The sequence below is a fragment of the Procambarus clarkii genome, chromosome 30 (genome assembly GCF_040958095.1).
Source record: "Procambarus clarkii isolate CNS0578487 chromosome 30, FALCON_Pclarkii_2.0, whole genome shotgun sequence".
NCBI lineage: Eukaryota > Metazoa > Arthropoda > Malacostraca > Decapoda > Cambaridae > Procambarus > Procambarus clarkii.
In genome coordinates, this window is record NC_091179.1 from 18,925,794 (window position 1) to 18,950,066 (window position 24,273).

Below are 24,273 nucleotides of genomic sequence, written 5' to 3' on the forward strand. Positions count from 1 at the left end.
CTGAAACGCCTTTTCCTCGGGCACTTTTCTTCACACTCCCCACTCTTGTTTCTATCTTCACCGAAGGGTTTAAGTCTGCGGACAGTGTAGGCTACTCTGTTGCTTTTCCTGACAGCACTTATGTGTGTCGCCTACCTCCGGAGACTAGCATCGTCACAGCGGAACTTTATGCTATTCACTATGCTCTTCGTCTCCTGCTTTCTTGTTGTCAATCTTCCTTTGTAGTTGTCGTTGACTCGTAGTACTCTTATGGCTCTCGGGTCCTTTAATCTGGTCCATCCAGTGGTTGTTGAGACTTAGCATTGGCTGTGTCTTATTTCCAGTAAATATAAGTCAGTTGAGTTTTGCTGGGTTCCCAGCCATATTGGTCTCTTTAAATGAGCGTGCGGACACTACCGCTAAGGAAGCTGTCCGCTCTTGTCCCATCTCTCATAAAGGTATTCCTTATTCTGACTTGCCCAGTTATTCATTCCTCCATCCTTACCCGTTGGCGGGATTGTTGGTCTTCTGTTACGGTAACAAACTGCGTACTCTTAAGAGTAGTGTGTCTTCATGGCCGTCCTCCTACCACTGTAACCGGCTCTGGCGAGGTTGCGTATTGGCCATACACGCTTAACTCGTGGTCACTTAATGGATAACGCCGCCTTGCTCCTTATTGTCCAAATTGCATTGTCCCTCTTGAGATTGTGCATATCCTTGCTGAATGTCCTGACTTCCAGGACGAGCGTGTGTCTTGTTTTCTGACCGTCCCTCGATGGAATTCTTGGTGAATCGGATGCTTTTGATATCGTTCGCCTTATGCATTTCTATTCTCGTATTGGCATCCTTGGTGATATTTAGCGCCCTCTGATTATTCCGCACATTTGATTGAAGCTACATAGCCTTCCCGGTTTGGTGCCTTTTGATAATTACTTACTTTGCACCTTCTTTCAATATTATACTGTGCATAAAACTTTTGTTATTCCTTCCATTCTATAGCACTTTCGTAGCTATAATACAAAAGGCATCATGCCAGGAACGATGCTGAATGAGTGTTCCAGTGCTGCATCTGGCTAGACATCTCTACAATACTTGAATGTACATACAGTATTTGAACACTGGGCAGCACCTTATTGGGTGGTGGATTATTTTTGTTGTATACTATGATTACCTAGAGAACAATAGTGTGGCCTATAAGGCCCCATGTCTGATAAAAGGGTAGAAGCCTAACAAAGTGATAAATTAATGTTTTCTTCTACCAATGATAGTGTGTAGTAGCAGGTTTTGGTGTCTCAACATAGTATGGTTTCTGTGTAATGAAGCTCTGTTGTCATCCCATAACATCCCATCCCTTACAGATGTAGACACTACCAATCATATGCTCTGTTCCAGGTCGCCTCTAAATGACTCTACACACTCGTCTGACACTGGACAAGGAACATTTAGCTAAACATAAGACGTTACCAGGATCAGTGAACGTAATAGCTCGTACCACTTTAAAAGGTATGAGCTACTCTATACCTTTGAAAGTTTGATTCTGAGGCTGGGACATGGTAAATATGCTAATGTAGTTAAATCTCTTGTAGATAGGTCCATAATAGGATATTTTGAAATATAAATTTTGCTCTGTGGAACTGAAATCTCAGGCTGTATAACACCGTGTGCTACAGGGGTAAGTAGCGTGGCTGGGAGTACCCTGATCGCTGGTTCGAGTCACCTCGTCGCTGCAATTGATTTTCTCATTGACATATCACATTAGTGTGATTTCTTTGTGAATTTCTCACGATTACTATAAGACCCACTCTTCTTATCTATAGTAGCTACTCTGCAGTCCATTGGCTGCTTGCTGGTGGGCTGTAGGGAATAATGCTTATCAGTATCATTCTGATTGCAGATCTCTAGTGTTATTATGTCAATTTCTTGAGGGATGTCAAGCATTAATTCTCTTGCCTTTAGTCTTTACAAGTTTTCTATTTTTTTCTCGTCTCCAAAAATTCCCTCTTGGAAATACCATCTCATTTAAAAATTTATCTTCCTCCAGTTTCGTCATTGCTAGTACAACTACTGTATATCTGGCATCTTTAGTTGTATTATATTTGTACCATTTAACTCCGGTATTTTTTTATATATATACAATCTGTTAGTACACACAATTTTCAGGAACATATTCTGTCCTTTGCCCTTCACTATCCTCTCCTCTAACGATTTTGTTGGTTTGCTTTACCATCTCGCTGGCTTCTTGATCCCTTATCTTGAGGTTATCTTTAGATGATTTCGGGGCTTAGCGTCCTCGCAGCCCGATCCTCGACCAGGCCTCCTTTTTGTAACACGCATTAAGCATTTCCCTTTACTATTTTGCACATTATGATTCAGTGTGTGTCCGTGTGGTTGGTTCAAAATCATATTATTTTGTGTCAACTAAATAAGCTTTAATATACAGTTTTAAAACTGCACGAACAGCTGCACCTCTCTCAGCATGTTTGGAGAGGGTGATACAGGGTATGGAGGAGTGCAGAAAGATGAAAAAAGTTGTTTAAATAGAATATAGTGAGTTATGATGAGAGGGATTCCATTGGATGGGGATTTGCCGATGGAGGGGTTGTGTGGTGGGAGGAAGGGTGCTGGGAGCCCTGTCCCAAGGACGGGAGAGCCACATCCCCAGGGACGGGGGGAGTCACCCCCAGGGACGGGGGGCGCCACACCCCCAGGGACGGGGTAACCACACCCCCCAGGGACGGGGGGCGCCACACCCCCAGGGACGGGGGGCGCCACACCCCCAGGGACGGGGGGCACCACTCCCCCCAGGGACGGGGGGCGCCACACCCCTAGGGACGGAGGGAGTCACACCCCCAGGGACGGGGGGCGCCACACCCCCAGGGACGGAGGGAGCCACACCCCCAGGGACGGGGGGCGCCACACCCCCAGGGACGGAGGGAGTCACACCCCCAGGGACGGGGGGCGCCACACCCCCAGGGACGGGGGGCGCCACACCCCCAGGGACGGGGGGCGCCACACCCCCAGGGACGGGGGGAGTCACACCCCCAGGGACGGGGGGCGCCACACCCCCAGGGACGGAGGGAGCCACACCCCCAGGGACGGGGGGAGCCACACCCCCAGGGACGGAGGGAGCCACACCCCCAGGGACGGGGGGCGCCACACCCCCAGGGACGGAGGGAGTCACACCCCCAGGGACGGAGGGAGCCACACCCCCAGGGACGGGGGGCGCCACACCCCCAGGGACGGGGGGCGCCACACCCCCAGGGACGGGGGGCGCCACACCCCCAGGGACGGGGGGCGCTACACCCCCAGGGACGGAGGGCGCCACACCCCCAGGGACGGAGGGAGCCACACCCCCAGGGACGGAGGGAGCCACACCCCCAGGGACGGGGGGCGCCACACCCCCAGGGACGGAGGGAGTCACACCCCCAGGGACGGAGGGAGCCACACCCCCAGGGACGGGGGGCGCCACACCCCCAGGGACGGGGGGCGCCACACCCCCAGGGACGGGGGGAGCCACACCCCCAGGGACGGGGGGCGCTACACCCCCAGGGACGGAGGGCGCCACACCCCCAGGGACGGGGGGCGCCACACCCGCAGGGACGGAGGGAGCCACACCCCCAGGGACGGGGGGAGCCACACCCCCAGGGACGGAGGGAGCCACACCCCCAGGGACGGGGGGCGCCACACCCCCAGGGACGGGGGGCGGCGCATGCTCAGTGTCAAGGACGTTTGTTTACATGTGAGTGGTGCCGCCATGGTGAGTGTTAACTCTTATCTCTCTTTTTATCCTCTAATTCTCCTCACCTCGCTGCTGATAGCACCTATCTTTTATACTGGTGGAGTGACCAGCTTGCCGATAAGAACATCTACTCAATCAATCCATTAAGAATAGTGTTAAACAAGTGGTTTATTAAGGTTTGAGGCGAGGGCTCGAGGCCTGGCTGGAGTTGCCTTCGATCATGTGATATGTTGAGGAAGTTGTTCCTTGTCATGCCTTGACGTGTTCATCTTCCCTCATGGCCTCTAAGATCACCTCAGCCGAGTATTCCTACCAACATGTCTTATTCATACTTCATTGTCTATATAAAGTGCTTATTGTGTCTTGATTTATCAAGTATTTTATTTAATTACGATGGCTACAGCTGCAGTTGAGTCATGTTATTTATGCATATTTCGTGTATGACAAATTTGGAAAGGCTGGTATTTTGTCTTATTATGATTAAATAGGGATGGTTTCAAGCTTATTGATTGGCTGCCGGGTTGAGGTCATTACATAGAATTGATTATCAACACGAGCATAGATCTGGTGCTGCTGTATCAAGGCAGTCACCTAAGATATAATACTGTACTGTATAGTCTTTAAGGATAATTGTAAGGCAAGCAATTGAAGTCTTAAGGTTACAAATAATTTTGGCCTTCAAGAGTTTGATTTGGTTAACATCTTAATATCATTTAGCTAAACCAAGAATAAATTAATTGCTGTCTTGCATAGGTATATATATTGGGGGGTTTTCTTCCTTTATGAAATATATTCATTTGATATATTACTGATAAAGATGGCTATTCTTAATTGAATATATTGAGCCATAATTGTGGGCATGGATAGGTTGGGCTTTGATGACATTAATATTTGAGCCAAAATGGCACACAGGCTTTCATAAAGAAACTATGGATGTTTGTTGTGACTCTGTGAAGCTGAAGCCTAATTAGAATTGGTACAGGTAAGAGGCAGCAAATGATAATAAGACTAATGCTGTGGATATATTAGTATATAAAGATTAGTGCAAGTTGGAGCTCAAATTAATGGTTAGGATATGTCTAATATAGGCTATATAGATATTTTTTTCTAGTAACTCCAAGCAGTGCTTGTGGGCAGAGGGACTTATAATCAGAAGCAATATAAAATTATCCGGATGTTTCCTCTGTTCCTTAAGCAAAAAATTAGATGAATGTCATTTAAATGTAAAACTAGACCTAAAATGAGACTTTAATTTAATTTCATTGTGTTTTACAAAGTGTAAGTCCTTGCACAATTAAATGCCAAATTATTAGGTAAATACTGCGCTTGTGTCAGATCACATAAATGAATCTGCCTATCCCTGATATAGACATTGAACAATCAATATGAACATCACCTGCATCATCTACTTATTCTGCTTCAGCTTCTTAGGTATTCCATTACAACTTACAAATTGCTAGACAGTTCTTATACTGTGTATCCAAAATTTGCTTACTGTATACAGTATCTATATTCAAAGTTGGCTTACTGTATGCTGCATACAGTATATCCAAGGTTTGCTTCTAAAGTTTGCTTGATAATGCATGCACATGACTGTAAAGCTGCTGCCCAGTTGAATGGGTGTGTAAACATAAGTAACTGTAACTGACTCATCACAGATGTAAATTGCCATGTACTGTATAAAGACTCTTGCAGGCCACTTTGTGAACCACATGTGATTCATACCTACAAAATATGAAAAATACACATAAAATCATTCATTACTGCAAATACTGATAGGAAGACAAACATTTAGTCACCCTCTTCAAAACAGTCTTGCAGCACACAATGACAGAAGCTGTCAATGTTATGACTCAATCATGACTGTATCCCAATATTGTTCATTCAAATTACACCCCTTTCACAAAGTATCACAAACATACCTTACAAACACAGAAAGTAAACTGGCTAGCTCACAATTTAAGTGTTATATATATTTTTTGTACATCTGGAAAAACTACATTTGAAAAATAGAGAATGCCTAACGCATTCTACTTTGCTCTGATGAAGGCGAATTAAGCTGTAAATGCTTTAAGCATTCTCTATTTTTCAAATGTGGTTTTTCCGCATACTTGGATCAGTGTTTGGATCAGTAAAAATCTGAATAAAATTATATACTGCATAATAAAAAATGCCACAGTAAAGGGAACAAATTAAAAAATAACTGTTTGCAATATACTGACATTAGGCAATGTACAGTATTGTTAAGATGGGACACATAACAAGTTGCTTAATTTAAAGCAACACATAAGTAAGATTCACGCAATTCGGTAGATAAGTAACAAATTAATTATATCATGAAATTATAGAAATTTCCATAGTCTCAGCATTTTACATATTGTTGCTTATGTTTCTAGATATAAATCCCAGTACAATATCTTATTTGACAGATTTTAAAATTGTTTGCTGTTGTTTTTTGGCTCAAGAGTCCTACCCATCATCTTTTTTTTTTCTCATTCAAATTTGGCAATTTCAACAGTGTCCAGCTGATATGCATCTGCTTATCTTCCATACATTTTAAAAATATTTTCTAAAACTTCTTGTAACAAATTTGAATCTTCTGAATATATTGCTCTCCCTATTTTCTTATCATTTAGAATTTTTGCATCAATTGGTTACAATGGGAACTTCATTAGCCAGATTATATATCAAACACAGCACACCATTTTTTTCTTATATAACAACCACTTGAATAATTAATGGACACGTAATGTCCATTACTTATGTGATGTCCATCCAAATTTCATTATTCTGTTTAGAGTCAAACAAATACGTAGTAGAATGCTCTGATTTTTCAGAAAATAGTACTGTATTGTAATGAGGTAATCTGTATCAAATCAGTTCATATAAACCAAATGTGACTAATTAAAATCTTAAGTGAATCAGATCCCTTCATTATATAGCAGATAGACTTGCAGTACATTTTTCTGCTCCCGTGTAGGCATCTTGTGTGATACTGTATAGTATAGGTAATTGTTATTAATTTGTGAACTGCATAGTGCTTTATAGTCGTACTGGCCTAGCTCTTTTCTTCTGATGATACTGACTTGATCACATTTATTAGAAAATGAAAAGGTTTGAGCATATCTCTTAAATGTACTGTATTTAAATACAGTTAGTCAAAAAATGTTTAATATACATGCCTTAAACTTGCCACAAAACCTACAAGCAATGTTGTTTACATCATGTTAATTTGAGTATTTATAGTAAAAAACTTATTTTACTATTTTCACATTTAAACAATGTTTTCAACAACATTTTAAATTAAATAATACTGTATACTGTATATCCATTAGCTTTAAGTATTAGACCAAGATTAATTATGTAAGAAAAACAATTGCTATGCTAAGACTCTATACTGTATAAAATCACTATACTGTATAAAATCATTCTCTTAGCAAATGTACAGAATTCTGTCTAACCGCACTATAGTTACCTATTCTGCTTATATACTGTATATTAATTGTAACCTCTATTTTATGGTTTTTGTGGTACGCGAACAAGGGGACACAGGTGTAGACTGAGTACCCAAATGAGCCACAGGGACATTAGAAAGAACTTTTTCAGTGTCAGAGTAGTTAACAAGTGGAATGCATTAGGCAGTGATGTGGTGGAGGCTGACTCCATACAGTTTCAAATGTAGATATGAAAGAGCCCAGTAGGCTCAGGAATCTGTACATCAGTTGATTGACGGTTGAGAGGCGGGGCCAAAGAGCCAGAGCTCAACCCCCACAAGCACAACTAGGTGAGTACACACACACACACACACACACACACACACACACACACACACACACACACACACACACACACACACACACACACACACACAAAGCATGTCAAGGGTAGACGATGGGGGAAAAAGAGGCGATATATTCACTATGTACAAAATAGAAACAGGACTCGACAAAATAGACAAGGAGACATTTTTTAAAAAAGCAATTTCAAGAACAAGAGGTCATAGATGCAAGCTTCAGAAATAAAGATGCCAAAAAAACATACTAGTGTCTTTTTTTTTTGCGAACAGAATTGTTAATTTGGAACTAGTTAAATGAAGACAGTAGATGCCAAAACCATCAGTAGTTTCATAGTGTCATATAACAAAAGATTACTTGGAAGATGGGACACCACGAGCATAGCTCTCATCCTGTAATTACACTTAGATAATTACACACACACGCGCGCGCAAAGTGTATATACTGTACATGTATATGAGTAAGTGTGTTTTAATATACAGTAAATACAAATTGCCTCGCATGGGCCAATAAGCCTTTTGCAATTTACTCGATTCTTGATGTTCTTACGAGTGAATTTGGATAGTCCAGGCATCCAATAGTTCCCTGCGCTGTAGAGGGATAAAGCAGTTCTGAAATATTTAGGGATAACAAGGATATAATGAACAACATTTACACCCTAGATTGACCAATTATATTAAACTTGATATCTTTAATATTATCATTCATACATCACTTTTGCCTTGGGTTGACTCTGATCACGTTAAACCTAATACGATATTCAGCAGCTTAAAGTTGCTCACATAACTCTTCCGCCTCAGGCTTATTGATCACACTGAGCTTAACAACGTGTTTAGCACAGTAGTGTATCTGTTATCGTATACACCTCTTGTGTTTCAGGTTGATTGATCATACTGAACCTGACAGGTTGGTTAGTAATGTCTGTTGTATGCTCAGCATTTTTCACTCCTTCCTACCTCCATCCATCTTTTTTCTTTTCTATCTCATCCACTTTCTCTCATTCCATCCCTGCCCCTCCAAAACTTCCCTTCCCCAATTCTCCTGCCCCTCCACAACCCTCCCTTCCACCCTCCTTCCCCTCCACAACCCTTCTCCTTCAATCCTTCTTCCTTCCCTTCCACCCCCTTCTCTTCCCTTCCACAACCCTCCCTCATTTCATCCCTTTCCCCTCCACAAATTTTCTGTCTCCCATCCACTCAGAACCCTCCCTTCCTTTCTCTCTTCCACCCTCGTTTCCACAACACTCCCCTTTCTTTCTTTCTCCTCTTTCCCACCCTCCATTCCACCCTTCCTCCTTCCCTCTCTTCTCCTCCACATCCTTCCCTCCCCTCTCCTCCACATCCTTCCCTCCCGTCTCCCTCCATCCCTTCCTTTCACAACACTCCCTCCCTCCACAACATTCTCTTCCATCGTTCATTCCACAGTTCATTGCGTATTAACGTTTCTACATTTTGCATTTTAATTCGGCATTTAAGATTACAGCTCAGTGTCTATCTCAAGGAACGAATAAAAATGATTAAAATTAACCTTTTATCTTACTTTGCGCTACATTGCTTTGTGTACCAAGCTTTTATTAAAGTTTTGAGTGAATATACAGTACATTTCTGTCAACCTGTGCTTTCCTGGCAACAGGATGCATATTTTACAGTTTAGTCTAGTTTTTGTTGGCACCAGTTTGACTGATTTAATTTGCTTTAGATAATTTCCTATAAATTTTTGTTTTGCAGTCGATTAGAGATACCTCTCATGTACTCCTTTTATTTCTGGTCAGTTTCTCTTAAGTGTTCAGCTGGTAACAGTGAAGAATGGATATTGCTCTTCAACATGCGCGTGCCATGTTATATTATATTAATTTCTGGGATAAAGCCAGCAGGTGGGTTTGGTCTGGTGACTTGTGCAACCAGTTACAAGCTTCCTTTCGTGAAGAGTGTGCAAAAAATACACTCGCTCTGGCCAGAGATGCCGGGGATTTACCCGGGTTAAGGAGCCAGCTTGAGAACTGGTTTTTATGCGTCGGTGCTTTCAAAAGACAAAGATATATTGGCTGAATTCGTATTGTTTTTCTGGTTTTAACCTTTCAAGGACATATGAAAGCTGGCAATAATAAGTGATCGTTGCTAGCTAGACAAGGTAACAGCTACAACTGAATGGAATTTTCCAGAGGTATTTATGAATGTACTATAACAACATATACGTGCTTGAACTCTGAAAATGGTCGACAAAATAGCAAATTTGTCAAAGGCTTAGAATATAGTGTTCCACGTGTCGTAAGGCTACGCTCTGATATTGCGCCACATCATGTACTGTTGGAATCTTGTATAGCATCGTGTAAATAAATGTTATGTATTGCATAAAATTAAGCATTAATTAGTTTTGCAACATAGTTGTGGATGAAAGCAATAACGATCCTAGTAGCGTCATAAAGGGAGGAGGCAATACAGGTACAGGTGTACGATTCAGACAGCATGACAATCTTGAAACAAATTTTTTTACCCGAATAATGTGCTACAATGTTTTTTATTATTTACGCAAAGGAGTTTAAGGTAGTGAAAAAAAGGAATTTGTTCTCAAAAGGAGGTTTCTAAACAGCTTTCATGTAGGTATAAACAAATGGTAAATGTAGTAACTTCTTGCCAGTATTGAATAATTAAAAATCAATTTGCCTCCAAGATTTTAATTTGGGCAGTTGATCATTATAAAATAATAAAAATAATCCCCTGTGATATTAAAGTTAATTTGAGATCGAGTATCGGGTTTATATAGTGAAGCCTATGATTGAGCAATTAATTTCTTTGCGGTTTCATTTAATTGAAGCATAAGGTATCAAAGATATCCTGTGTGGGTGACCATGTGAGCTTTAAGACAGACAGAATGTTAACTTAAGCCATTTGTGTGGAAAGTTCAGAGATATACACCATAATAAGAATATTACGGGATTTTTGTATTTTTTGCTGTGCCAAAGCATGGGGTCAATGCCCCGTACGAGAACAAGGATCTAGATACTTGTTGAAAAGATGATAACTGATTATAATAGGTCAAATCAGTTGTAAAAAAAAATATGCAGTATATTGCATGGGTCCAATAACAGAATTGAAATGGGGGAATTATAATATTTGTAAAGAAATGATGATTTTGCAAGAACTGTTTACTCGAACAGCCTAAAAAAAAAACATATTAAGAATGGGTGTCGCCTTAATTAAAGTTTTTCATTTGATGTAAATGATGCATTATTGGTAATAATTTAGTGCTTATTGAGTAGCGAGTATGAAGGATGTAGCGAGTCCTTTCAGAATGAAATCGTCAACAAACACGACCAGCCAAGAAGGGGGAATTCCCGGGGACGCTTCAGCCTTGAACTTTGTGAAGGCAAGTGACTGAACACTTTTTGTTCCTGTACATCAACGTGGCGTCTTTGCTTCCATTTTATATTGTTGGTGGGTCGAGAAAGTCTAAATATAATATGTTGATAAACATATTGCTCCCCCCCCCCCACCTCCTAATTTTAAGTTTTTAATACTGAAAGCGCACCTTTTTTTTTAAGGTAAGGAAGCATAGATTGGTGGTTAGAATTTAAATTAATTACTTACAAGAAATTGGCTAAGGGCGATTCGGTAGGACAATTAATGCTTAGGTTTCGCCGCGTTTTACCGGTGAATATAAATTATATATATATATATATATATATATATATATATATATATATATATATATATATATATATATATATATATATATATATATATATATATATATATATATATATATATATATATATACATTAAACCGTGGACATGGAACGTAATATGAGTGAGGTTTTGGCAAGGCACCAAGTAGTAGTCGGCAGGGCACGATGGGTCAGTGGACTCTATACCCAGGTTCAGGCCAGCGCCAAATGTGGTGACCGCCTTTCTCCTTAATTCTCGCCATGAATGTTGCCGAGACGACTTATCTGGCCGCACCCACTGCCACTCGTGGGATAATTGTACTACCTGGTCGCGTGCTCCTCACCTGGCTTCTCGCTTAGTTACCATGCAGAGGGCAAGCCAGCAGCCCCGAGGATGACAAAGTGCCTGTACTTGTAACGGCCATGTATTCTATATATTGTATAGAAGTAACGGTTTAGTGGCGTATCCATGTTGGCAACGGGTAAGGTTGAGACTGAGGTTGCACATGATACCATATTTGATTTGTGTAGTTGTTTAAACACAAACTCAAAACTACTTTAAGTCCAACAGGCACCAACTTCCTTTCCCGGTACAAAATATTATGGATGCCAATGATAATAAGCAACATACACCGTCTGTGGACGTATAACTAACGCACTTTAAGCATTGATTTATACTTAAGGGTAATTAGTTACATCTAATTCTGCATTTTGTTAATTTTATTTAGAGCCCTTCAGAGACGTTTCGCCTGCTGTAAACCATTTAATGCACAGATTACTTGAAGCAGCAGCAGCATCGTCAGGAAGATGATTCAAATGTGGAACGCTGGGAGTTTTTTTTTTCATGATTGCAGGTAAATTATGAAAGTAATGAAACTCTTTGGGTGCACAGATTCGTTCACTTGCTGGTTGGTGCGGTTGTTGTTGTTGTTTAAGATTTGCTACTTGGAACAAAAAGTTTCAAGTAGCACGGGCTATGGTGAGCCCGTTTTGGTGCCGTGGCGTCCTAGCTTTATATAGGGTCTCGTGTTTGGGTCCTCAATGGTCCAATTGGTTGAGCACCCTTCCCTCCGGTCTCATGTCCCAGCTTTTGGGCTGTCCTGATATCACTTCCAAATTCTATGTAGTCATACTGGGTTAGCACTTTTAAAAATAAACTTTGTAGGTACGAATACTTGGTATGTTTGCATACCAAGTATTCGTACCTACAAGTACAAGCAAAAACAGTTAAACATGATTGATTGTTGCCACCCCGTGCGTAGCGCCGTGCGTCTGGTCTCAAACCTTGGACAAACAAATGTAAATTCTCTCTCATAGATTTGCCGTTTATAATTTGTTAATTGTATATATTTTTGCATTACATTTAAAAAGTATATTTTACTGTTAGTAACTGACCTGGTGACTTTAAAATGATACATTTATGTATCGTAGGTATCTAAGAAGCCTAATGCCCATAAATATTATGTTGTCCAAGCACCGGAACTAGTTAAAATAATAACGTGAGTTAAATGTCGCAAATTACATAAAAATACGTATATAAATATAAAATATGAATAAAAATTATCAGATAAAAATTACTCGCATAATCTATATAATTACGGATATCTGCCCTTAAAGCCACACAATAACACTTGTGATTACATAAATAAAGCCCATAGTAAACAGACAAGTTACCGTGAGACTAATGATTGTAGAATTTGAAAAAAACGGGTGAAGATGTACCGAGATCGTAGATTTTTGATGTTATGTTGAGATTGAGGAATAGGGAGGAGACGGAATACGTGGATTCCTTCACCTCCTCTCCCGGTTGAAAAGGATTCCTCTGGTAGGGAATATGTCCAGGTGTGGGGTTTTGAGGAAGATGTGAGAAGGTGATGTTGCTAAGGTGTGGGGTTCAGATGGTGAAAGGATGGAGTTTTGAGGAAGGTGAGAGGATGGGGTTTGAGATGCTGAAGAGGTGTGGAAGGATGAAGAGGGGATGCATAATTCTTCGGATAGGGTAGATTAGGTATGCAGTTGAGTATGCTGTTTGGTGGAATATGAGGAGGAGGGGGAGATAAAAAGAGTAGCCCTTTGAAAGTGTGTAGGAGGCTTGGAATTAGTGTAATGTAATTAGAGGGAGGATGGGTGTTTGAGCAAGTTTGAGTGGCTCTGATGTTGGAGATGGGAAGTGAGGGAGACTTGAGATTTGCTGGAGGGTTAGCTCTCGAAGGAATGAGATTTAAGGGTCGTGACAGAGAAAGGGGGACTGATACATACAACGAGAGTAGTGCTTTATATGTTGCAGAAGAATGCAGGGATCACAGGGTTGCTGCACTCCTGGTGTCACTGGAGTGCAGCAACTAGCCAGGGTTAAGGAAGGAGCAATATCAACACCAGATAGTTGCAGCCTCCGGAGCCATGACCTCCACTGCCTCTCATCCAAACTCTCACCTGGCCCTGCGCTCACCAACGCAGCCGTCCGGGGATTTTACCGTCGGAAACAGTGGTCCTGGCTCTAGTTTTTGTGTGTGGGTTGCGGACACCCGTCCCTCCACTCCCTCCCCTGCCACTACCGGCCAGGCCAGACAGGATGGAGGAATTGCTGGCGCGAAATATTGTTGCATTATTATCGTAGTGTGGATGTTTGTTGCATTGTTATGTTACTTAGACACCGGCTTGTGATGTATTTTTCCCATAAAGTAGATTGCCCAATTGCCCATTCTTTGTGAATGTTCTGTAAATGAACCCATATAACCCGTAATGTTCGCCATTTCCATGCCAGAAAAAAATTAATGGTATGTTATAAGCATACGCATTATATAAGCGTCATTTACAATAATGATGTTAACATCAATAGCTGACAATAAGAAAATCTTATTTTTACCCATTAAAATTTTCATTGGGGGTAATTTTTAAAGCAATTAAATCTTCGTTGGGATTGTTTCTTAACCAGTTACAATTTTAGTTGGGTCCCATTTTTTTTAACTAGTTAAAAAATTTTGTTGGGGCAAGTTTTTAACCAGATACAATTATCGTTTGGAGCATGTTATTATTTTTTTTAAGCAATTACAATTTTTGTTATGTATTCTTCGCCTGAGTATGACGACGTTGAGACAAGACAAGCATGACTGTACCAAACGTCACACGTTGTGGAGATGTACCGAGTGGAGTAAATAGTAAGAGTTCATTGATGTTTTTCTACACAGTTGTGGGCATTCTGTGCTCTATTCAACTTTGCACACGCACGTGCTAATCCTGGATATGGCGGCGGATTAGACTCGGTGTGACTTACAATCACATTATCTGCCGTTAACATTGGAAAAGGATAGTACAAGTGAATGATTGTTGTTGATAGTGAAGGTTGTGGTTTCCACAAATGCGAATTGCGTGTAAAAAATTAAAAATATAACGTATGTTAGTCGGTGTAGTTTTTTTCTTAAAACTGCAAGATACAATCATCATTATCTAATAACTTTAGTAACTGAACCTGAAACAATAATTAGAGAGAAGGACATTGCAAATGTTATTTTGTGCCTTTGAACTGTAGTTATGCTAGTGTTATCTTAAAAGGTGTGTGTGTGTGTGTTCACCTAGTTGTGCTTACGGGGTTGAGCTCTGGCTGTTTGGTCCCGCCTCTTAACCGTCAATATACTAGTGTACAGACTGTGTGAGAAGCAGTAATGAATCTACTGTTGTTATTCTCAGAAATGTGTACCAATGTGAACTGTTCCACCCAAGGCTAGTACCCACTGGTAAGGGTAATAAGGGTTTTGCACAAAAGTGATAAATGCATCAAAAACAGGTAAGACTGCATACCCAATTGCGTGAGCGGTTAACATTATACAAGTCGCTTACTGGTTCTTTTTTTTAAGATTAAACGGACAGTTCGTTGACTTTTGATATTAGTAGTCGTGGCTGCTACTGCTGGCACTGCTGTTGTTGCCTCTACTGATGCTCATGAAGCTGCTGTTATTGCTGTCACTGTTACTGATGACACTGCTCTTGTGGCTGCCACTGCTGTTGTTACTGCCACTACTGCTGATGGCATTGCTGTTGTTAATACTATACAAAACAATAACAAAAAACAAGAAATACTATTAGCAAAATTTAAAACAATAACCATTTGCAATGTTTTGACAATTCAAAGAATTATAAATCATCTATTGACAGTAAAATTCATATAGCTAAATATTTCATGCAATAGTTTTCCATTTTCAGTTTCTTGAATTTATAATATAGTATTTACAAATACTAAATAGCAGTTTCATCACTTAAATGGAAACTTCTATTAATGCCGAAGAGCAAAATTCATCGATTCATACTTTTGTTTAGTTTATAAGAGTATAAATTTGTAGCAGACATCATTTTAGTTCAGTTGTTTCACTTAAGAATACAAATTTACTTCATAAGATTAAGTGAAGACGTTATATATAAGGTTTTCGTAGGTTACGTATGATGCCTAGACGGTGCAACAAGGCATCTTAATAAATTCAGTACTAAAAAGAGTAATTGTGTTGACAGCTGTTATGTCCATAGTTGGCCCGCGAATTGCGTGTTACCAGATAGTAGTTTAAATCGTAATAATATACCAGTTCTGCAAGTGATGTCTTGATATACATAGCATGTGAGTGTGAAGAGGGTGCGGCTGGTACCTAAGCTTCAAAACAATAATCCCCCTCCCCCCTCCCTTGGAAGCCCCTGCTACCCCCCATGAATGGTAGTTAACAGCTGGAGTTAGCGTTCCGCAGGCGGATCTCGGGGATTTTACCGAGGAGAGGTCGCCAGGTTAAACCAGGTGGTTTGGCCAGTTTTTATACGGCTCTGGCGGAGAGAATGCTTGCTGGAGGGTGGGTGGAGCATGGCGTCAAGAATGAGGGGGTGATGGGCGTGGTTCTGCAGGGAATGCGTTGGGCAAGTCGGGAAGGTGAGTGCAATTTGGGACAATAGGCTTAAATATAACAACACGGGATTTTCCCCGTGTCCTTGTGGCTGTAGCATGTTGGTCCTCCACCTGCTGGATTGTGGCGTGTTGTAAACGTGTTTTCACGTATCTCCAAGCTGGTACATCGCCAGAGAATTGATGGTTCAAATATTACATTACACATAAATTTATATAAGCTACGATCAGACCACGTCATGATAGAACAAGATTATATATTAATGTTCGTAAGTCTTTTGAAAGAAAGATCCGTCTCCACACTCTAAACATTGTATTGCCTAATAAGGAGAATCGCTCGTGGTTGGTTACACGTCTACGGAGTTGATGGTTTTTCTTTCATGGTCTTGATTTCTTTACCTCCATCTCCCTGGCAACCTGGCGTGTGCGGCGTGAATCATCCTCGCTATGAGATACCACATATTTTTTTCTCCTACAAACAAGCAGTGAATAAAGTCGAAGATCGCGCGGGCAAGTCTCCCCCATGTGGGCGGGGCTGATGGAGCGGGCAGATTAGTTGACAGGATGCGCGCGACCCGTTATGTAAGTTATTTTGTAAGTCTTGAAGCAAGGGACTCAACAAAAATTACACTCTTAAGATGACCCACACTGCGACGCAGTTTGTTCCAGGTCTGGCCTTGAGCAAAGCGTTTACAATAGAATTTTAGAAGGTCAGAGCGGAGAAAGTCAGAGCGAAGGACTTGTGGCGCTGTAGCTGATGAGATCACAGCCAGTCCTGTTCCTACGCATATTGGAAAGTTCCGTTTGTTTAGGCCTATGCATAGCAGAAATTAGGTAGATTTCTGTTGTTTTGAATGTTGGAATTATTTGTTAATGCAAGTTAATTTGTCATCGACAAAGAAGGTAACTAAAACTTTATGAATGTAATGTGTTACCAAATACCGATATCGTACAATAACTGGATTGGGATATGACATTGATACAATTAATATTGTACACAAGATGGTTCACCAACGGATTTTAAAACATACCTAACCAAACCTAACTCAATCTAAACCAAACCTAAGCTAATTCAGCCTCACCAAACTATATATACGATTTTGATAATTATAACATTAGCTTTATCGAAGCGCCTTCAGAAGATTTGACCATACTCTTATGGCATGTGCTGTCAGCGAAGATGAGCCGCTGACATGTTCCATTATCTTCGTTTTGCATCTCTGGGTGGAAATTTATACAATTAGTTGAAGCCAGTGTGATCTGTGATCAATCTTTTTTAATTAGCTTCCTTTTTTTGCCCCGTCACTTTACACACAAGTTGATAGGTTGGTGATGTTTATGGCTTTGAAAGCCTGTGCCTCGAGATGAATTCATGGGCACTCATTGGTGTTTTTCTTTTACAATGATCCATATTTATGTGGTTATTATACTATAGAACAGCTGTGTGATGCTAATATTCGCGCCTCGCAGGATGCTTTGTCATACAGGGGACATGTGGTCTGGTGGGCAGCACTAGCAAACTTTGGACGGAGAATGAGAATGCCTTCAAGACCGCAAAGACCTAGAGACCACGAGGACCCCAGCGGCCAGAACCACACACAGTCTGGCAGTGACCGCGTGGTGGCTACCTGGGTCCTCAGGGCCAAACACATGAATCCATCCTAAGCTAGGGTGAAATCCAGGACCTTGAGAGCCAAGACCACTTGCTCAAACTTAGCTTTAGTAGCGCGTCTGAATTTATTTAAATGCGGCACCATTTCACAAACATTTCATATACACGTTATTAATGAAAGTATTGTAATGTGATATGAGTTCATAATGTTAGGATAGTTTTAAGTTTATTATTGAAAATGTACCTGAGATTCATAAATTAGAAAGCTTCAGTTAATTTAAATTGAATCCCGTGTATATACATATGGTGTTTGTACATAGATTTCGGTATCTGTAATCCTTTAAAAAAATTATATCTTATCAAGGATTACCCTTCTAAGTGGAAAAGGATATTTTATTTATCTTGTCTGATTATAATTTAAATTATTCCTTTATTAGACGATATATAATGTATCGTCTTATGGTAGTCCATAAGGCTTCTTGGAGAGGCAAGTAGTTAAAAATATTATTTTACACACACTTAAGAACTTTAGGCTGGAATTTTAATATAGCGTCCAAATGACGCCACCAACCCTCTGTATGGTAACGATATACTCAATCCAGACATGCGATAATTTTTTTAACGTACAGTACATTTATGAGCCTAGCTCAGATGCTGTACATCGATCATTGTTGTAATGAAATAATGGTCATTATGATTGCTAGACCCACTGATATATTTTATCTGAAATAATGAATGCACTAATATACAGAGGATACCTGTGCATACTCTTCAACACCACTGAACAAATAATGTTGTTATAGATTTAGCTTCTGGGAACAAAAAGTTCCAAGTCCGTGCGCACGGGCTATGGTGAGCCCGTAGTGGACTTACCTGGCACAGGAGCGGGCTGTAACTTTTTGTGAGTATGAATACCATCGCCTAAATAGAATTCTGCTGCAATTATTGTGCGGCCATATCTGAGCACCTGGCTTACATTCTGTGTTAGCCACACCAACATTTTGAAGTAGTACGAGATATGTTATCCTTGTAAACGAAATATTTAAGCAACTATTTTTGTCACGAGAATTTATACTCTTGCAAATTACAATGCAAAAGTAATGTACAATATATTAAAAATATAATTATATAAATTAGGCGTAAATATTAGTAACAATGCAGGCGATGAGTCACAATAACGTGGCTAAAGTATGTTGACCAGACCACACACTAGAAGGTGAAGGGACGACGACGTTTCGGTCCGTCCTGGACCATTCTCAAGTCTAGAGAATCGACTTGAGAATGGTCCAGGACGGACCGAAACGTCGTCGTCCCTTCACCTTCTAGTGTGTGGTTTGGTCAACATACTAGTAACAACTTAAAAAAGAGTTTAGCTGTTTGGCAAGGTTTTCACTAGTTACAGGGCTCATAGATCGCCACATAAACTTGGATGGAGCAACCAAACTTTCTTAGCATGCTTACTGTACACTGGTCATTCACACTGGCACAGGTCACTTTATCGTGCACACACAGCTAGCGGCATCCAGTCTTGGTCTTACTCCACCACTCGCCTCAACACCCACAACTTTCTCGTATGTTAAGCAAACATCCCAGCTATTTATCCTTTGAGTCAGACGCCTCCCGATAATATCTTCGCCGAATCTGATTCCTGTTCAATCGCTCGTCGTATTTCTTACTGCTCTCATCTTGGCATCCTGAATGATATCTGGGAATGTGTGTAATATTCTGTGACATAGACTGTGCTATCTAGCCGTCCGGGCTTGATAATTACTTGCTTATCCCAGCTATTTACACATAGCAATATATTCCTGTTAGCCATATGCCATGATGTATATATAACACAACTTCCTCTCCAGCATTGTATGGTATTCCTATTTCTCTCATGCAGGGTACTCTGTTCCTCTCATATAGAGTACTCTGTCCCTCTCATACAGGGTACTCTGTCCCTCTCATACAGGGTACTTTGTCCCTCTCATACAGGGTACTCTGTCCCTCTCATACAGGGTACTTTGTCCCTCTCATACAGGGTACTCTGTCCCTCTCATAGAGGGTACTTTGTCCCTCTCATACAGGGTACTTTGTCCCTCTCATACAGGGTACTCTGTCCCTCTCATACAGGGTACTCTGTCCCTCTCATACAGGGTACTTTGTCCCTCTCATACAGGGTACTCTGTCCTTCTCATACAGGGTACTCTCTTCCTCTCTTACAGGGTACGCTGTTCCTCTCATACGGGGGTACGCTGTTCCTCTCACACAGGGTACTATATATATATTTCTACCCATCAGCCTTGTGTAATCCTTTCACCTTGACATCTTTCTTGAAGCCATTATTATATACATTAAACACCTTGACAGACCCTATCGTATAAATCATTCTGGTCATTTAGTACACCATTAACATAAATACATGCTTGGCTGCCTTCGTCAAAGCTCTTAACTGCATTTATCATTAGTTCTGCATGTTCCTAACTCTTTCACTGAAAATAATCAATAGTTCTAATAAATATTAGCGATTATAACTCTTGGGTCCTTTGATGTTGATAGAATTGTCTCTCGTCGTACCTAATGCACCTCTGTTTTTCAAGGGGGGCTATTTTGCACTTCCTGTCATGCCTCCAGGCCCCACGTGGAGTTATTTCCGTGTGCCCACCACTTGGACTGGACTTAGAGCGACGGCCTCGTTTTTTTCCAGGTTGGTGTTCAAATCCGCGACAGTCCAGGTTGTTGGGTACTGTTCCCGTCCTCCATCATATCCGAATTTCTAATCCCAAGATCCCTTCCGAGTGCTGTATAGTTGTCATGGTTTAGTGCGTTCTCCTTCTGCCTTCTGGAGAAAATCTTGGCTTCTATGTTTATATTTGAAACTAGTCCCTCTAATCTTTTCTAAGTGTAAGTCTTTATGTATCGTGCAACCGCTCACAAGAATATAGATTTAAAAATGTTAAACAGTCTAAAAATAATTAGGTGTTTTATTGAGCGGATTCAGGCAGTAAAAGATCTTTGCATGTTCTCAGGGTTAGCAATTTCTCCCGCTTTGAATGGAGCTGTTAGTGTGCAACATTGTTCACCTTAGTGTCATAAAAAGTATCATTACTGGTTTGCTCCATCCATTGTTTGAAAGGTTATCCAACTTGTCATTTTTCTTGCAATTGTGATAGCTACCTATTGTTTTCTTTAAAAGTAAGGTCTTCTGACATGATTATTTCCAAATCTTTTATATTGCATTTTTCATTCAATAGTGTGATTTGACTTCATTTTATATGTTTCCGTTTTGATATTTTCGTTTTTTCCATAGCCCAGGAGCTGGAACTTATCTTCTTTAATCATGTTATTTTCTGTGGCCCATCGACGGATTCGATTTACACGTTCGAAGGTTTGCTCTGTCGTAGTCTATTCTCATAAAAATCCTAGTGTCATCTGTAAAGGATGATATGGTATTGTAGTTTGTGTCCTTGTCTATATCTGATATAAGGATTAGTAAAAGTACTGGAGCAAGCACAGTACCCTGGGTGACAACTTTTCACAGTGGATGATCCGGATTTTTACATTATTGACTATTGCAGTACACTGGGTTCTGTTCTTTAGGAAATTAATGATCAATCTTTGCCAATAATTCCTATTGGGCACACGTCGTGTGCAATAACACCATGGTCACACTAGTCGAAGGCTTTCACGAAATCTATGTGTATTTCATTGCCATTTTCTTGTATTCTATGGCCGCTAAGGCCATGTCATAGTGGTCTAGCAATTGTGAGAGGCAGGAACGCCCTGTTCTAAACCTGTTGTAATCAGTGTAACCTGTATTTGTAATTATTATGTACATAACCAATTGTAAAAATAGGGAGGTTGATGGGAAGGAGATACTGTATGAGGCTTGTGAGGTGTGGGGTACTGTATGAGGAAAGATGGGGCATGGGTAAGGTACTGTATGAGGCAAGAGGGGGTGGAGGAGAGGTACTATATGAGGCAGGAAAGAGGAGGGGGGGCTGAAGCCTAGTCTTCCTCCCCTGTGGCCTCGCTCCTATTAATGGTGACAGAAGTGGGTTAACACCAGCTGGATCAACCATCTCTCTATATACACAAAGACCTACTTTCATGTGTCCAGATCGTCACCATGGTCTGGTATCATTCATTCACATCTACCGCGTATCATTCGTTCCTAAGCAGGGCCGGGGCAGATACTTGCGGCGTTTACTATTGTAATCTGATATATGGCGGGAAGTTTGTTCACATACTCTTGTTTCGTTGTTGGTGATGTTTGTGTAGTGTGTGAAGTTCCTGTTTCACACTCTTCCTGAATTTTGTGCCTGTTTATCCCCCATATTTATCAAAGATACATATTTGTATGTGATAATGTCTCACTGTCACTTATTAGTAAAGTTAATAACTTTACCAATATATATATATATGTATATAAATAAATATTAACTTTATCAATATGTATGTTCTTATAAAGGCTGGTTTATGGATGTATTTGTTTTATGCAACCCATTGTTCTAAAATAATAGTACTTGTTGTAACTATTTGGTCGGACGTACAAAAATGGACGGTTGCAGCCAACATTACATTACTAATTTTGTAGAGGGTACGAGAACAAATATCTTAAGTATTCCTAGATCTAGTATAGCACATACATGTACTTTATTAGGCTTAAGATAACATACTAGGCCTGAGATTGTTACTGTACTGGGTTAAATACTTTAGTTACCTTCTTTTCCAATTTATGTTATGCTATTTAGGGTTTAGCTGTTTATGAAAAACAGCTAACTAAACCATAGGAATAATCAAACGAATCTATTGACTTATGGAAAAGAAAGTGAGTTAATCAGGTGGACAAGCCGCTGGTGCGCCCCCCCCCCCCATCCAAGCATGGATGGGGGGCGCCTCTCCCTCAAGACGACATATCTCCTTTGTGAAAAGTTCAGTACAGAGAGAAAAATCACCCCAGAACTAAGTCAACTCTCAAGCCAGAAAGGTTGAGGGGATTCAGACTAACAAATTTGCAAATCAGACATCGCAGAGCTGATCTCGAAACCTTTAAAGTACTGAACAAATTGGAAGATGCTAATTCAGACCACTTGTTTTAAAGGTCCAGTGTAAGGCACACAAGGGGGCATCAACCACAATGTAGGACAGATAACATGATCCCATGTAGGAGAGAGATGCTTTTCACCTGTCGGGAGCCGGTCGGCCGAGCGGGGGAGCCGAGCGGACAGCACGCTGGGCTTGTGATCCTGTGGTCCTGGGTTCGATCCCAGGCGCCGGCGAGAAACAATGGGCAGAGTTTCTTTCACCCTATGCCCCTGTTACCTAGCAGTAAAATAGGTACCTGGGTGTTAGTCAGCTGTCACGGGCTGCTTCCTGGGGGTGGAGGCCTGGTCGAGGACCGGGCCGCGGGGACACTAAAGCTCCGAAATCATCTCAAGATAACCACCTATTGGGAAAATAAACCCATTGAATTGCCAGCCCGCCGGAGCCGTAAGTAATTATATAGTACACCAGGTGAAAATTCAACTAGGAAAAAATCGTCAAGAGTAATGGGGCTACCTTTGACAAGCACCGGATTCATGTCCCCCGTCGGGGGCCACTAGAGATTGTGGCCCCCCTCAGGTAAATTCAGGAATATATACAATCAATTCTTAGGAAGTTAAGAACAGTTTGGGATGAGAGCCGTTTAAAACTGTGAACATACATAAATATTAAAGTGTAAGAGGTTAGCAAATACTGCAGCATAAAGGATGACTATTAATGAGGGATATTGTGAAGGTCGCCGTCATCTTCCCCGTCGCCTCCACCAGGGAGGTGGGCGAGGCCATCACAAAACAGTTTCGGGCTAATAAGATCTTCAATCTGGCTCGAGGCATTATAAGAACATAAAAATGAAGGAAATTGCAGAAGGCATACCATACGAGGCAGCACATTATATATAATATATAATATATATAATATATATAATATATACACAGTATATATATATATAATATATAGCCAATGCAGGCTACTGATCACATGGCCCAAAAATATATATTATCACAAGATATTCATCCATTGACTTAAGTGTAAGACTGTGCCTGTCTGTCTCTCTGTCCAGAGAGCCACACAGAGCTGGGAGAGGAAGAGGTATCCTGTTCGACCCGGGCACTACCGGGTGTCTCTCCTAGTTTTCAATTCCAATGTCTGTTCGAGGTTGGAGGCCAGACACTTGGGGCTAGCCTCATGCAATTTTTAATCATTGTTGTTGGGTACAAGATCAACATGGATGGAATGGGGGTTTTCATTAGCGAAGCGATTGCCACTGGACACGGTGCCAATTAGACCCCTACTACAAATCTTGCAAAAATCACATTAATTGGCCTCTGACTTATAATTTTTATATTTTCCTTTTGTCTTACTATATTTTAAAACATTAAGAACTAACGTTTAAAAAATTCTTCAAAAATTATATATGATACTTTGTAATAGCCAGTTATATGGGTTGATGATGTGATGAATATTGGGTCCCCCCCTCTCCCCCCCCCCCCCACCGCTAGTACTCCCATCCTTCACCTTGTTGATCCCGGACCCTCCAGAATCCAGATAACAGGTACCTCCATTCACCTCTCTCTC

The 24,273-nt window shown here is 41.0% G+C and overlaps 1 protein-coding gene across 1 annotated transcript; it reads left to right on the forward strand.

Annotated features, from left to right (window-relative positions):
• Nucleotides 1-1,382: 1,382 nt before the first annotated feature.
• Nucleotides 1,383-17,720, forward strand: LOC138369935 (putative per-hexamer repeat protein 5). Its single transcript, XM_069333688.1, has 6 exons — nt 1,383-1,482; nt 2,833-3,718; nt 8,392-8,418; nt 9,240-9,385; nt 15,065-15,202; nt 17,491-17,720. Exons 1-6 carry the CDS (start codon nt 1,383-1,385, stop codon nt 17,718-17,720), a joined length of 1,527 nt encoding a protein of 508 aa, XP_069189789.1.
• Nucleotides 17,721-24,273: the final 6,553 nt, after the last annotated feature.

Excerpts from the sequence above, each read along its gene's own strand:
- LOC138369935 (XM_069333688.1), top strand. The coding sequence starts at position 1,383 with ATGACTCTACACACTCGTCTGACACTGGACAAGGAACATTTAGCTAAA. Across the intron at positions 1,483-2,832 it reads AGCTCGTACCACTTTAAAAG|GGACGGGGGGCGCCACACCC; the intron begins GTATGAGCTACT and ends TCACACCCCCAG. Across the intron at positions 8,419-9,239 it reads GATCATACTGAACCTGACAG|TCGATTAGAGATACCTCTCA; the intron begins GTTGGTTAGTAA and ends TTTGTTTTGCAG.